This window comes from Zeus faber (genome assembly GCF_960531495.2).
Source record: "Zeus faber genome assembly, chromosome: 1".
NCBI lineage: Eukaryota > Metazoa > Chordata > Actinopteri > Zeiformes > Zeidae > Zeus > Zeus faber.
In genome coordinates, this window is record NC_137193.1 from 16266838 (window position 1) to 16282388 (window position 15551).

General features: G+C 44.5%; 1 protein-coding gene across 1 annotated transcript in view; it reads left to right on the forward strand.

Annotated features, from left to right (window-relative positions):
- st3gal3a (ST3 beta-galactoside alpha-2,3-sialyltransferase 3a) overlaps positions 1 to 12669 on the forward strand; it is a 29172-nt gene extending 16503 nt beyond the window's left edge. The window contains exons 9-11 of the mRNA XM_079998366.1: positions 8389 to 8535; positions 9389 to 9535; positions 11503 to 12669. Coding sequence (XP_079854492.1) covers positions 8389 to 8535; positions 9389 to 9535; positions 11503 to 11607 — 399 coding nt within the window. The 3' untranslated portion in view covers positions 11608 to 12669. The remainder of the gene's footprint in view (positions 1 to 8388; positions 8536 to 9388; positions 9536 to 11502) is intronic.
- Positions 12670 to 15551: the final 2882 nt, after the last annotated feature.

Below are 15551 nucleotides of genomic sequence, written 5' to 3' on the forward strand. Positions count from 1 at the left end.
ATAGAAGTTGAATTATTTAGGAGTTTAAAAGTGCAGACAACACAACAAAATGTAGAGTCTATCAATAATAGGAATGTCTGAAAATCATCCTCGGTGTGTCATTTCATAATATAAATGTGCGTATGCCAAATATCTTCTAAGTTCTTGGAGTTATTATGTTGGCTAACCCCAACCCTACCCCAGCTACACTCTGAGAGCCTGCTTGGGGACTCTTCTCATTTTCTTTTCATTTGCAGGTTAATTTGAGAATCTTGTGCATTGCTACTTGTTCATAATCTGTCAATCACCATCCTCAACGGACTTCATCACGTCATCAACTTCTTCCGTTGTAACAACAACGGGCGTATCGTCGTTCTCCTCCGGTGGTTCTTGAAAATATTCAGTTTCATTGTCACATTCAGGTTGAAATCCGCTGTTTGAAATGTTCTCCAAGTCCGGGATAATATCAGATTCAGCAGCGCTGCCGTTCTCAGCGTTGCTGTTGGAGAATTTTCCTCATTGAGGAAAATTAAGTCCAGTGTGCGCTGCTTACACTGACTTGGATCTATCGCATCAGATTAAGGTCCGCAATATGTTTTAGATCTTCCTCCACCCACTTCTCGTATATCAATTCTCCATATCAACACGGAGATATTGTTTACGGAAGTCACGTCAGCATTTCTTTTTCGATGGTACACGTTGGTACACGCCCCCTCCACAATGTCTCCATTTGTGTGTAAAAGTAGTACGATTTAAAGGTTGAATTCTTTCAAAGCGGTTTCACATTGTGACTTTACATCACATGGAATATGGAGGAATGATCTTCACCTGGACGCTCGCTTTAAAGAAAACAATCGATCTGCGTCGTTCAGCGCTGTTCAGCGTCTCGGTAAGTGAACTGTGTTTCCCCGTGTAATCTGACAGGAATATTTAACTCCACTGTTTAACACGCTTCTACTATTTATAAATCAAACTCGGTTTTGAAAATATGTTGAGAGATAATAAAAAAAACCACAAAGGAACACGAATCTGGAAAAATCTAATTTTCCTTCAAGAGAGGTTTTTTCAACTTATTTGTCTGCTCCTGGCGATTTTAGAAATGCGCGAGATATCACATATATACAATATATACTATATACACTATATACACTGTATACATCTCATCACTGTTCTCAGTCTGGTTCCCGCAGTCTGTCAGTATTCACTACACTAGCTTTCGCAATGGCCACCCCCCCTTACCGTGAAATAACACGGTTCATGCTTATCGACCAATTCGCTGAAAGACCTGGTTGTAGGAATGGAACTCATTTGTTTAGTGAGGAGTACCAGTACTATTAGTATTAGAGTTGGTCTATTAAACCCAAATTTACAGCAGCCCCCTGAAAGTCAACGAGTGAAATCATAAGTCAGAAACCCGTCGGTCGAATGAGATTCTTTAAGTCAAGCAGTCGTTTTTTTGGGGGGTTTTTTCGGTCAGTGTGCATTCCAATAACAGGATAAAACAGATATAAGCTTACAAAATGCACATGGATAACATTTCAATGAGGAATTACAAAGCAGGGGAATCATAAATATATTTTTTCATGTGTGAACGCGGTGTATGTGCGTCGCGTGCAACGTTCCTCCAAATAAAACAACTAAAATCAGTGTGGAAGTCAGTGGGAGATATTTGCCACTGCCCATTTGCCAATCAGTTTTTTTATGGGATGCCTAACGCAAACCAAACAACTTGTGGAGCCAGCTTGCAGGAAGCACAGGGCACCATGCGCTCTTCAGCATAGCACAAGGTTTGTTAATCACTAAGATTGTGACCTGTACACATTGTATTTATAACTCTTTGACATCTATGAACATCTCAAGAGGAAGGCTGTCTAACTGTTACCAGTGTGTTCTATAAGAACCTGATAACAGTTGACTATACAAGACTAGATGTGCCTGTTAATAAAATAACAAACTCAATTTGTACTTTTTGAAAATGAGATTTGACAATGTGCTTCACATTGCCTTGAAAACCGACTTCAAAATACAGCCGTTTCTCTGAGAAAATATGATCCTGCATAACAGCATGTCAGGGTTATATCTCCTCTCTTTCTTTCTCCCTCTTAATCTCTCTGTAACTCTCTCTTTCTCTCTCGCTCTCTGTATCTGTGTGGGCTCCACACTTGTCATGATGTATTAGACGATGGGCAGTAAACTACCCATTCCCGAGAAGCAACTTTCCTCCCGTAACTACTAGCCTGAATTGTACACTAAATCTTGGCAAAAGTCAAATAATATTTGATGCAGGCTTGTGCCTTTTTTGGGTTTATTCATAAGTGCTGGATGCGGTTTGAGTTGTAAAGTTGCGGAGACCCAACCTGTAAGGAAAAAGTATCTTCTTCTCCACCACTATTATGAAGTAATGCGGTCCGAGCCCTGACAGCTGATGTACCGTGTTCCTATTCCTCCTACAATTTAGTGTGTTGATCACACGAGCTTCACCTCTGTCCCAGAGGAGTAATCAATGCAGTGCATTTTTGAGGTTCTGCAGCTGCCGTCACCAGTGGCATCTCTAAGTCAAGGCCATACACTGCATTCTCTAAGGTCGTAACCAGCCTTTGCACACAAATACACTTGGACGTGTAATGACGGAGTTAACCGTCAAAGGCCGTGGATGTGGCAACATGATTAACTTTTTTAGAGAGAGCCATCGTACAGTAGCTTTCATTTCTTGGTCTTTCATGGTCTTTTTCAAGACATCTTCTTCACGCTTCAGTTGGTGTGGCACATTGGCTCAGACAGAATCACAACAAACCCACTTCTATGTGCGTTCAGAGTTCTACTCCCTCCCAGTCGGGAGAGCAGCATGGGCGAAGTGCCACTGATGATGGCAGCTCTACTCTACTCTGGTAGATATGAATAGCAGCAGATAAAAGCAGCTAATGGCTACGATAACAAGGGAAGCCACTCAGGTGATCTTTGGTCATACATGGGACTACTGCCCTGAATGCTTTGTCGACGACCAGAGAACATATAGATTGGCGTCACTTATATTAACACCATACGCAAGAAACTGACCTTCCTGGTACCGTGTTAAGTACATTTTTGGTTTTTTTTTTGTAAATAGTAGTCCATGTCCATATGCATACGCATTAATTCCAGGTAGGTGTCCGTAGCCTAGCAGTATTTTGGCAGTATTGGATATTTGACAGAAACAGTCATTGCACGCACAGCAGAGTTCCTAACCAAGTGCTGTGTGAGAGTAGGTGCAACAGGAAGTGGGTGGCCCGGCTTGGATAGGAGCAGCAAACCAGGCTAAGGGCTCACCTGGTCTATAAGCATACAGCGTCTGTCCTGGCGCTGGCCTCGGATCAGTTTTAACTCAAACAGGTGGGAGGAGGAATGTGGCCCGTCACAGCTGTTTTAAAACGCTTTTATGAAACGTATTAAAAAAGACCCACTAAACCAACTTCATGCCGAAGAATTCTCATCTGTTGAAATCGTAGACACAATAATAATGGCTTTAATTTATATAGCACCTTTCAAGGGACCCAAAGCCCCTTTACACACACATAGTCACATACTGAGGCAATCTGAGTCCTGTGACTCAGATTTGAGAAGCGGCAAAATACACGCCAACGTCCTCCCGTCCTTTAATATACCATAATATAGTCAGAGCCATATATGAGTGATGTTGCCTGGTAGGAGCCTGTCGGGGCACAAATACGATTTCTGAGTCAGTCAATTAATAATTTACTAACTTACTGTCGATAAGCTCAAATCAGTGAATAGAAACAGAAGAAATATGGCAGGGATATATACTTAAGCAGGAATCCTCTCATACTCAACATTTCACTTTAACAATTCTGCCATCTTCAAGGTTTGATGATCAAAGCAAGGGGTGTTGAAACCATCTAGAAAGAGCTGTATTCCCCCACTTAAAGCTAAAACAATGGGATCCCACTTGGCATGGGACGATATAACAATTTCATGCCACGATTGTCCTTGCCAAAATAATTGCAATTCACAATATTATCCCGATAATCATCAAAATATGCTTAAAACTCTTAAAATGGCACTAAAACATACTGGAATCACTTGACCTTACATTTTGTCAAGAAACAAATAATTTCATTGCATCATAGGATCTTTTTTTTTTGTGAACATCCTTTTTGGTGAAAAACAAACAAGGATAGATTCGGACTCTGGCCAACACCCAGCAGGTAATCCCAATGAGAGAAAAAAAACATTCATAAAAAGAATCTACCTATCAACTTGATATCTAAACATTCCCATGGTTCAATGAGTTATGTGTTGTAAATGCACGGTAAATGAATAACTAGTTTTGTTTCCAGATCACGCAGACAGAGGTACAGCCAGGACAGCAGAATGAATGCAAAAAGAAAACAACCAAACAATCTTAAATAGGGTAATCATAAATGAAAAGGTTTCACTGTATAAATAAAGGATGGATAAATAGATAGATAGATAGATAGATAGATAGATAGATAGATAAATGAAGAAATAAATAAATGGAATGAAATGGCAACACAATGGCTATTGCGCCAGTGTTCTTTAAATAAAATAAAGTCCAACTGGCATGGTGGCATAGAGTCAAATTGTTCTAATTTGAACCTGTTTTAGTTAAAAAAAAAAAAAAAAAAAAAAAGGCACTGTGGCGCTTTTCTGTCATCAAACAGCACCACTAGCCTTGTGGCCCGGAGAGTGAGACGTGCCAAACCGTCGTCCTTTTTCGGGACAGATTGAAGTGCAAAAATGTCAGTGCGCTCCTTCTTTCTGGCTTTAGTTGCTCTCGTAGAGGTGTGAGACTGTGCCCACTGGCACTAAACACTCTCACAAGGAACAGTAGCTGCAGGTATGCATAGAAGCCTGTGTGCCACCCTGGAAAGGCGACGCATTTCTCCTGCATGACCACGTCAGTGAGCTACACAGCTTTTTCAAGTCACTCGCGGTAAAAGATCAAATGTTATCCTCCCATCCCTGGATCCGACCAATAATTAAATGAACCATGTAAAATTATACCGAAATTATAGATAGTCCTGCCCAGGAAAGCATATTATTTAGAGCATCTAAGAGACTTAAGCCATGTATAATTTCTCTGTGTTAGAATAGAGTAGTTTGAATCAATGCTACAACACATTGCCAATAGGTCCCCTACAAGCGTTTTCTCAATCTCTCACAACCCTAAAACAGAGTTGTTTGTTTCCAGTGGTCAATTAGAAAGGATTACCAGCTGGGCTTTCAGTGTAAATATCCGATATCAACCCGGTGCAGAGAAACCGTGCTATGCAAGTTAGTTAAAAGCTTACACCAGCGCTTCCCCCAGCTCCAGCATGCCTGAAACCCCGTGGACGTCTCCAACGTCTGTATCCCAGTTACCTGCTGTATGTCGGTGTTGGTATTGCCGGGCAGGCCGAGGGTAATTAGTCTAATGGCCCTGGATATATTGATTCGGGGCCGTTTCTCAGGGCTGGTTTTGTTTGCACCAATTGTTATTTGTTAGGTTTTTTTTCTCGTCATATTTTCCGCTCTTCCACCCTGTCTTAACTTCTTCAGTGTTTCCCCAGACTCTTCACATTCATTGGTTTGTGTCTCATGTGGCCCTAAAAGTGCTTTATTGTTGGTTTAATTGTTTTTGTCACATTTTCTCTGAGTGCAATTATAGTTCTCCGGCAGGTTGTTTATATTACCTAGGCTATTCAATTGATGTCAAACAAGGTGACTTTGTCGTCACATCTGCTTTTGATCGTCGGGCTCTTTATTGTTTAATTGTGAGAAACTACATGTGGCGAACACGTTTTTCTCTTTTTATCACTCCAGCACGTCTAACACACATATTCTATTCTAATTGGAATATTATCTTTTCTTCTTTTTATCTGTCCACATAGACTACAGTGTCAAATTGCTAAATAGCGCTTCACTTAACAAACAGTAATAGAGTAACCAAGTATTTCTGTTGAGATTGGCAGGTAACCCTTCGGAACATTGCATCCATTTTCTTCACCTGCCATTTCCAGATTACTACAGCATGGGTGTAGGGAATGGAGACACCCTGAATGGGACGCCAGTCCATTCAGGTTGCAGAGTCTCAACCATACACACACACACACAGGCAATTTGGTATCACCAATTAGCCTAACTTGCATGTCTTCAGGGGTGGGAGGAAATCTGAGAACCCTTCGGAAACCGAACCCATGCAAATGGGGAGAATGATCTGCGAGCTCCATACAGATAGGACCTGAGGAACAGGAATCAAACCCAGGTCCATGGTGCTGCCAGGAGACTGTGCTGCCTGTCTTCAGGCAGCTTTTTTCACTCTGCAGAGCTTATTAGAGGGAATCTGGAGCAGAACAAGATGTGGACTAGGGTGTGTGGAGTGATTAGTTCTTTAGGAAAAGGGACAGCATGTCCATGAATGGACTGTGGACCTGGGTGTTAAGTTGTATTACTTTCTCCTAACATGCAATACTTTGCCTGCTAATATTTGAGGCTTGCGATGGTTTTAGCAATATTTTACGACCCCAGGCAGGTTTCTAAAGAGTCTTTCTTTCCCTGACTATGATGCCGGGACAGCAAGGTTATTTATTGCCAAGCAACAGAGAGGCCATTTCAGATTTGGCTGTTTCCTCTGCAGGTTAAAGCCAAGTGTCATACTTTATGGTCACCTTTTATGACATATATCAAAGGCACCCCGGACTTATTTGCACAGGTGACTTTCATTAACTTCATGGTCCAACTGTTTTGCATCAGCTCTCACTCGGACAGTCTCGGTTTTCGGACGAGGCATTAGTGAGGCGGGACTTGAGAGGCGTGAAAGGCTTGAACTTCACTGCAGTTATCCAATTCATTTCCATTTATAGTAAAAAATATTTAAGAGATCCAAGTTTTTAAGCACACTCTGACTAGTACAAAATGCAGATCTAGAAACATTATAATCACAAGCCATATAAAGCCATCTTTTTAGAGATTAGCAATTTAAAGAACAATCTTGTTGATTAAAAAGTTGAATTATGCAGGAAAGACTGTTGAAAGGTCTCATAGGGCAGAGCTGCATTTCAACCGACAGTTTCATCTCGTGTGGTTGAAGGGATCAGGCAGTGCACAGCACTGGATGGCTTCATTACAATTCATAGTTACAGAAAGCCCAGAGAAAGAACGATCTTACCTCTATTTATTATGGTTTAGAGGTGACGCCGAATTGTTGATTTCTGCATCTCCAGAAGTTTATTGAAACCTTTATATATCCACCCTTGCAAGGATAGTTTTGATTTCAGTGGATCGTGAACTTAACATAGAACCATATAGTCAAGAGTGATAAAGAAACTACAAAACATGTCTAGGGTTGTTTTTATGTGATTGTGTTCTGCTCAGTATGTAACACTTCTTAAGGGCATGTATGTAAAGATGTATGTCAATTCTCTTTTAATTTTTTTTTGCAAATTTGCAGAATGAATTGAGTTCCATTCAAACCCAGCCCATAATGAAGAGTCACAACACGGAAAGCTAAACGCACCATCAAGGCTTTGATGAAGTTTTAATTTGGCAACACAACAATGTAATGTGTAAGAATGTACATGTCAGGCTGAACAATGCATCCCGCAAAAGCATTTATTCCCATGAAGTAGTTATCCATTTCAGCGGTGCATTGATCTGCTGTTTACTACTTGAACTATTATCTACTTGAACTATTTCCTGCAAATCATTCTTGTACTACCCTCTTGTCATTCTTTAAAGAACTTTGAAAAATAAAATCTTTTTTCGTCAAACTTAATTTGAAATACATCTTAAACAAACAAACTGAACAGCTTCGTCCTTTGTTGACGTTGTGTGCCATGGTGGCTTGAGTTTGAGGCTTTTACCTGAAGTCTACCGGCATGTTTTGGCTGATTCACCCCAATTTGGACGCTTGGAAGGTTCTCTTACTGGGCTGCTCTGATCCACACTCGGCCAAGGTTACTACGGACAAATCGGATGCGATTGGCACACTTATCCGCCATCATATCTATCACAATATTGTCCCGACAACACTAGACCGGTTATTTTGTGGTGAATTTGTTTTGGTAGATTGATTGGTGTTGCCTTATGACCTTGAGGATGAGGAGAAGAGAGCCGAGCACCAACAGCCAGCAACTGTTCACTCTGGGACTGTTTTACATGAGGTGGTACCTGCTGAAACTCTTTATTTACCTTCTAATGAGACTTTGTTTTGGACATTTGAAGGATACTAGGTGTCTGATGCTTCAAATAAACACATTTCCATTCTTCTGGCCTTTTTAAATGGTGACTTATAAACCACAAAGAATGGTTGCTGGGTGATGTATTGTGCGAGACCACAGACGGCGACTAAATAACCTTGGCAGGTATGAAGATGACTAACCCCTGCATTTTATTTAACTTTCTTTCTTGCAGCAGAGTACAGACGGCTTCTGGACGTCGGTGGCGCAAAATGTTCCCAGAGAGCCCGGAAGTATGCGCATCCTGAACCCCTATTTCATCCAGGAAGCAGCCTTCAGGCTGATCGGCTTGCCCCACAACAGCGGCCGAATGGGAAGAGGGGTGAGAGAGGCCCGTCTTTTTCGAGTCGATCACACTTGAGTCGCAGCTGCAGCGAAAAAGTAGTGAGAACAAACAGCCGTTTCACATGCAGCAGTCAATTAGTGGCTGGGACAAGGAACACCCCCCTTCACCTCAAACCCCTTCCTCCCATACCAACCCTCTTTCTCCAATCTGTCTGCCTGCATCAGGAAATCCCGGCCTTAATGCACAGCAGACACCCCAAGTCACCTGAGCACCTACACAGTCCCACAAATGAGTCAGAACACAAACATTGGTACCGCCGGGCTGCTCTTATTAGAAGGAGCAGGGCTCGTATCTCGGGAGCTTTCACGTTTCCCTGCTGAGGAAAGGGGGGAAAAAAAAAAACCAGACTCACTCGGAGTATGCGCACTGTAATTGACTTTTGTAAACACATGTTGTGGACGTTAGGTAAAATCTTGGTGAATGTATTATTCTGCATTTCTAGATGCTCCATACGAACCAAGAGGAAAGTCCTTTTAAACGTGTGTTGAGCCCTGGTCCAGAAATGTGATGCCAAATTCAATTCATTTCATTACAATGGTCGTGGTAGGTACTATTGCTTCTCTTCCAGGGGCAAAGGAGAGTCATCGCAATGTTTCATGCAGAGTCGAACCATGCAAGAAGAAAACGCAGCGCTGTTCACCGTGAGGCAGGAGTAGCCGGTGTTATTATGGTTCATTAATTGCTTTCATAAATTGATTGATTGCTTCGTGATTGTGCGTTTTACTGTTTTTAGGTTTGTTTTGACCGGTTCGTGATAGACTAGGGCTCCAAGCGAACGTAAAAATGACTCATAACTGAAATGCTTGTTTGATCCTTTTGTTTGGGTCAGAATATACCAACCCTGGGTGCGGTTGCCATAACCATGGCCCTCCATAACTGTGATGAAGTAGCCGTGGCTGGCTTTGGCTACAACATGAGCACCCCTCACGCACCGTTGCACTACTACGAGAAGATCAGGATGTCTGCCATCAAAGAGGTATTTAGCAAGCTGACGTTGGATCCCTGACCGGTGATAATCAATAGCATTGACATTTTTTTACACCGGGATCAACCCAAGCACCGATAGCCGAAAACAATGCCTTCAAACATCTCCATGAAATTCAATTTTATTATTCTATTTATGTTGGTAAAAAAAGTAAAGTAATTGTACGTATTAAGTTAATAATTATCATAACTCGATACACATTCAAATGCTGCAGTGGGTTATCGTCACGAGTGAACAAACTGTATGTTAAAAAAAAAGTTCTTTAATTTAAATGTAAACTTGGCATTTGAAAAGAGAATAACTCTTAAGGAATAATAGTAAATAAATAATAAATAAAGATCAGTTTCCCAATAACATTCCTGTTGTATGTTTTGACAGCTGTGGCAATTCCATCTGCTCAGTCAAGGGGCAGTGGCATTTTCCAAGGAATTTCAAGTTGAAGCACCTGCTCTGATTTAATAGACAACAGTGCATGGTGCAGGGAGAGAGAGAGGTGTAGGAGATGTGTTGAGTACTGTTAAAACATGCAACGCTGGGTTTAATGTCATGCATGAGGTGGAGTCATCCTCCGTCACGCACGTATCAGCCTATTACACAATCAAAAGGAGACCGTCAGCGCCCTGAAGGAGCAAGACTCGACAAACACTGCTTTTGTCGGATATTGCAATGCGAGTTCACAGGATCGCGGCAATTTGTGATGTGCAAGTAGTGGAGTGTAATTATCGGAGCCGCTTCTGATCCACGCCCAGAGGATTCCCAACCTTCAGTGCACGGCAGAGCACAAAGTAAAAAGTCAAGGGCAAATGCTCTATCTCCCCCGACTTAAAATCTGCCCTTTCTTTTCTTTTACCTCTGTGACCCCCCCCCCCCCCCTCCTCCTCCTCCGTCAGTAAGTGGACCGTCCCTGCGGGGTTCCAACAAGAACAAACTGCGCCTGAGATGCCAGAGCTGCTCTCTACAGCACCAACAGATAATTATCCACTCAGAATGCTCAATGTTTCTGGCATTTCGCAAGCAGCGCTGGGTGAGAGCGGGTACGCACGACGGAAGCCCGTTGGATCTCCTCTCCGGAAACAAAAAGTAACGAGCAAATGTTACCGGGTTATGGGTTGAAGCGCGGATTGAATGTGTTACCTACACGACCGCAAGCACCACCCGTTGTTATCTCACTCAACGGCGGTCCACTCAGCGGCAGTTTGGCCACGGAATGCAAGGGATGTTGTTGTTTTTTTCCTGAGGAGCTCTGCGGCTCCATCTCCACCTCTCTGCCAGTTGCACTTGTGTGTGAACCTCGTGAACGCCATTGGCATCACGGAAACCCTGTTGTGTGTAATTATAAAAATTGCTTATAACATGTACATACATGATAGAGCATAACCTTTTCCTCACGACTGATTGTTGCGCATTCCCAAACTGTTCCTAAATCCAGAGTTTTTGTTTTGACGGAATTGTCTGGGGGTTCACGGGGGGCACACTCGGCCCTGTGAGTGCATTCTACGGAAGAAACTTGACGCCCAGTTGTTTGCATAACTTTCATTCTATATTGCTCGGTTATGTCCGACCATGCGCGCGCACACCCACACACAAACACACACACACACACATAGGCATGCGCTCACTTATAGAATTCCTTTGAGAAACAAAACATGGCAAAACCTAAAACCACCCTTGGTCCCCGTCTTAATCTCTTCAAGTTCATTCACAAAGGATGTGTGAACTTAGAATACAGCTACACCTTTGGAAGAATAAATTCCGTACGTCGCCCGTTTCTAATGACGTATGAAAGTCACACTGTCTGAAACCTCCCCCTGGAACTTTGGACAAAAGGCAAGATAAAGTTTGAAAGGGGAAATAATTCCACGGCGTTGGTTGACCTTAGCTGTAATTCAACCTCCTTCCCTTTCCTCCCGTCTCTCTCTCTCTCTCTCTCTCTCTCTCTCTCGCTTTCTCCCGTGCAGTCATGGACTCACAACATATCGAAGGAGAAGGAGTTCCTGATCAAGCTGGTGAAGGCGGGAGTCATCCAGGACCTGACTGAGGGGATTTGTGAGAGGGGATGCTGAGGGTGCCTTCCCCTCCCAGAGTCCGAGAGCGCTGCCATCCCCCCCCCCCCCCCCCCCCCCCCCCCCGCCTCCTCTCACTTGGCTGCTCTGCTCCGTCTCATCTCATCCCCTCCCCTCGGCTCCATCTCTCCTCCGGCCGAGCAGCAGAGCAGCAGAGCAGCAGAGCAGCAGAGCAGCAGAGCAGCGGGCGCGCCGCCACAGGCTCTGGCCCCCCGTCAGGGCTCGCAGATGTGCCACATCACGGACGATCCAAAGTCTCTGGCTTCAGCCTCAATGACATACTGCAAGCAACCGCCCGACGCGTTGCGTGCAAATATTTAGCCGAGGCTGGGCGCACCTGGAGGTGTTCAGGTGCTCCGGGGATTCTAAGGAGTACCGGGAACACTTTCGCCAACAGGAACCTGAAAAACCAGCAAGACTCTCGAACCACTCGTCCCCCCCGACATATCGAGTGCATACCGTTGCCGTGAACATGAAGGCTGCGCCGAGAAATACCTCTAGAAAGAGAGTGCTTCTGCTCGCTTACTTGAATCGAACCACGTAGACGTGAAAGGCGGGGGGTTGTAATTATTCTGCCGAGCATATCATCGCCGCCTCATGAGTGGGGGAAGTTCTGAAATCAAAAGCCCCCTCCCGAGCGCACGCCGGCCTATAGTACTTGTGATGTTTCTGCTCAGGCTGTTTCTGCCCGTGAGGCCGGTGCTGTGGAGGCAGCGTTACAATGGAAGCATTTTAACTTAATTATTTATTTTAAATGGAGGGGGGGGGGGTCGTTTTACGATGTTTTAAAGTCTCAGGACTATGTGACAGAGATTTGAGGATTTCACACTATCATTTCAAGAATCATCTGTACTGTCTGTCCGCTCAATTCCACGTCGATGTTGTGCCCACGCCTGCTGAGATAAATATCAAGCAATTATGCAATATAAACCAAAGTATGTATCAAAAGAATAAGCTTATTACATTGTTGTTGTTTTCGTTTTCATCTCATGTTGTTAAATTGCCCGGAATGTGAGAAATACAACTCAACATTCACAGTTGCTATTTCTGCGGTTGCTTTTGCTGATGGATTGTTTGTTAAAAAAATATCCAAATACAGTAAATAAATGCTCAGACAACATTGTAGTGTGAGATTGGGAGAAATGAAGGTGGCGGCATCTTTAGGAGTGCTTTCTGCAATGCACTCCAGCACATCAGATGCGTTATTTGAATTCTATCGAGAGACGGCTTTTGGAATTTTAAAGAAGAGTTGACACATGCTGGTTGCAGCCTCACTATCTGACAACTCCCCAACGCATTCAGCGTCTCTGCTGCCGGAAATAGGCAGAAGCTCCAGCATCCGCAGTAAATAGCGAACGCATTTGGAAAGTGTGCGAGATCACAGAGGATCCTGCCGTGTACACAAGCACAGGTGGTCACTATTTTGAGTGGATCCTTGACCCAGACGCGCTCCCCAGGCAGGCTTGGATGAAGTTGCGGTCGTGCGGGGGGTTGATGGGTGCACACAAACAGAAGCCCCGCGCCACTATGTAGGTGGCCTCGGAATGAAAGGATGGGAATGGCTCAGGACACCAAGATATGGCACCGCTGCATACCAGCAATGGCCAGCATGGCTTCGGTTGCAATTTTCTTCTTTTTTTTTTTTTGTTCACCCCGCCCGCTTCCCGTTCGCCCGCGTGCAACCCGAGCCCTGCTCATCCGAGGCCATCATTTAGTTTAAATTAAACCGATGGGGTAAGGAGCTGTCCTCCGCCAGACACTGGCTGTACACGCTCAGCTTCCATACTCTCATTCCCGGTGACGGCAGATGTAAACGGGAACCTTGTCGACGGATTGAATAAAGACCGAAACTAGCCGTGAGTGCTCTCAGGGAAAGAAAACACCCGTTTTTCTTTTTTCTGGGAGATGCCTTTTCCTCTGGTCTCTACGTCCCAAGATCTAATAATAACGAGGTCTCGCTTTAAGACCAAGTCGGGTTTGTTTGGCAGTTTTTCCACCAAGGCTCTAATTACAGGCCTTTGCTAGAAGTAGAGAATACTACAAGGAACCCTTTCTCTCTCCCTCGACGAATCGCGCATCGATCTTTTGTCGACGCTTTTGCTGTTCATATCAGCCCACCCTCTTATCCCCATGGCAAATTATTCGTCGTGATTTACGGTTGTTGTCTTTACTTATGGTTTGAATCGGCAGCCCCTTAATGTTGGTGAATTAGATTTATGGCAGCGGTAACCCAGTGACAAGGTGCGCACGAGGCAGCCGCCAATCAGCCGCATGTGGGGCCACCCATGCAGAGAATCATTGACCTGTGTCAGGCCCCAACCCTCAGATCACCCACTCATTTTACGCCCGAGGGAATGTGGTGGGAGCATCAAATGAACTCATGCCAAAGCCCAAAAGTCAGCTTGGACATTGTTCCTTCTGGCACACCAGATGACTGGTGAGGAGCTGCCGTACATCTTAAGGATTTACACATTGGATCAGTAGCGTAACGAAGCAATTCCCGCCCCTTACCGACAACAGTGCGTCCTCCGGCCGTGCATGTGGACGTGCATCCCCCTTCAGATCTGTACCCGCGCTCTTGGGGCCCCTCGGAGACCCGGGAACCAATGCGACCCTCAACCGTAGTTCCACAACTCGATAGTGAAGGTGGAGGGGGTTCACCTGAGCGGCTACAAGGATCGATCGTATCGGAGCCTTCTTCAGCTTTCAGGTTGTGCATGGTTGCCCTGTTGCTTTGACAGCTCACCCTCGCACCTCATTGGCCTGGTCGTCCCGTATCGTCAATGGAGACGTTTCAGCTCACGGCGCCGATTAGGCAACCGCTTTAGAGGCCTCTGTGCCCTTGTGAGTGGACTGGCGTTGCTCGGTCCAACAGGCACATTCGTTCTGTATCGGTTTTGGTGAAAGCCCTCTTGATATTGGAGGATAGTATTTCAGACGTGATTTCAGATTTGAAAAATACACGGGCAGGGCTACAATAACTTCCCTGCCAAGGTACAAAGTCAGTTCACAAGCTAATGATACCAGGTCTACTGGGATGGGAACGCTCATTGTACATTGTTTTCGCAGCTGAATTCCATAGAACGGAAAATACATCATGCTGACAGGGGCCAAATGGAGTTTAAATGGGCATTGAAGTAAATTTATTTTAGCCGTCAGTTCCCTTTTGAGCAAAGCCATCAATTCATTAGAAAAGTTAATTATATCCTTTTGGGAAGTCCGCGGAGGGGGCTGAAGATTTACTGCTGTTTCAGAGACGGACTATATGTGAATGTAACGGAATGCAGGCTGTTAAGCTTAGCTGGCAGCCACCGTGTCTAGCTGTGTCCTTTAAACTGTTTGTTTGTATGTTTGTTTCGCACTGTGCTCTGGGGTGTTCCATTCTGACATTAAAAAAAAAAGCCTTCTGCTTAAAAAAACTTTGTTTTATAGACTTACCTCAGAGATATTGTGACGCGATTTAACCGTAGAGCAGACTTAATTAGGCCACATGAGATCATGGCCTAGGGATGCTTGGAACTTCAGGGACCTCGTGAATCTGGCATTTTAATGACTTGTTGGGTCTTAATTCCTTTCCTCTGTCATCCAGCCTTCTGCCTCGCTGGCTGGCACCACCGGTGTTAACGGCTCGCAGAGCAATACGTGCCAAGCGGCCAGACATGCAGAATAGACAAACCAAACAGCAGCAACAATTATCCATAGGAGGGAAATGATCATGCGCCAAAGTGACCTTTCCGGAAACATCCAAAGCCATGGAGGCCTGCAAGGTTCCCTCTCTGCCAACACCATTCTAGCCGTAGCGGTAGCGGGCAGGTCTGCAGCAGCCAGTAGCTCTGCAGGAGGCCGACACGCGTATTTGATTTTAATCACTTTTAATAAACACGGAAGGAACGCGCGATGGCCTTTCGGCATCTGGCCTCCCACACACGAAGCCCGTGCTTTGG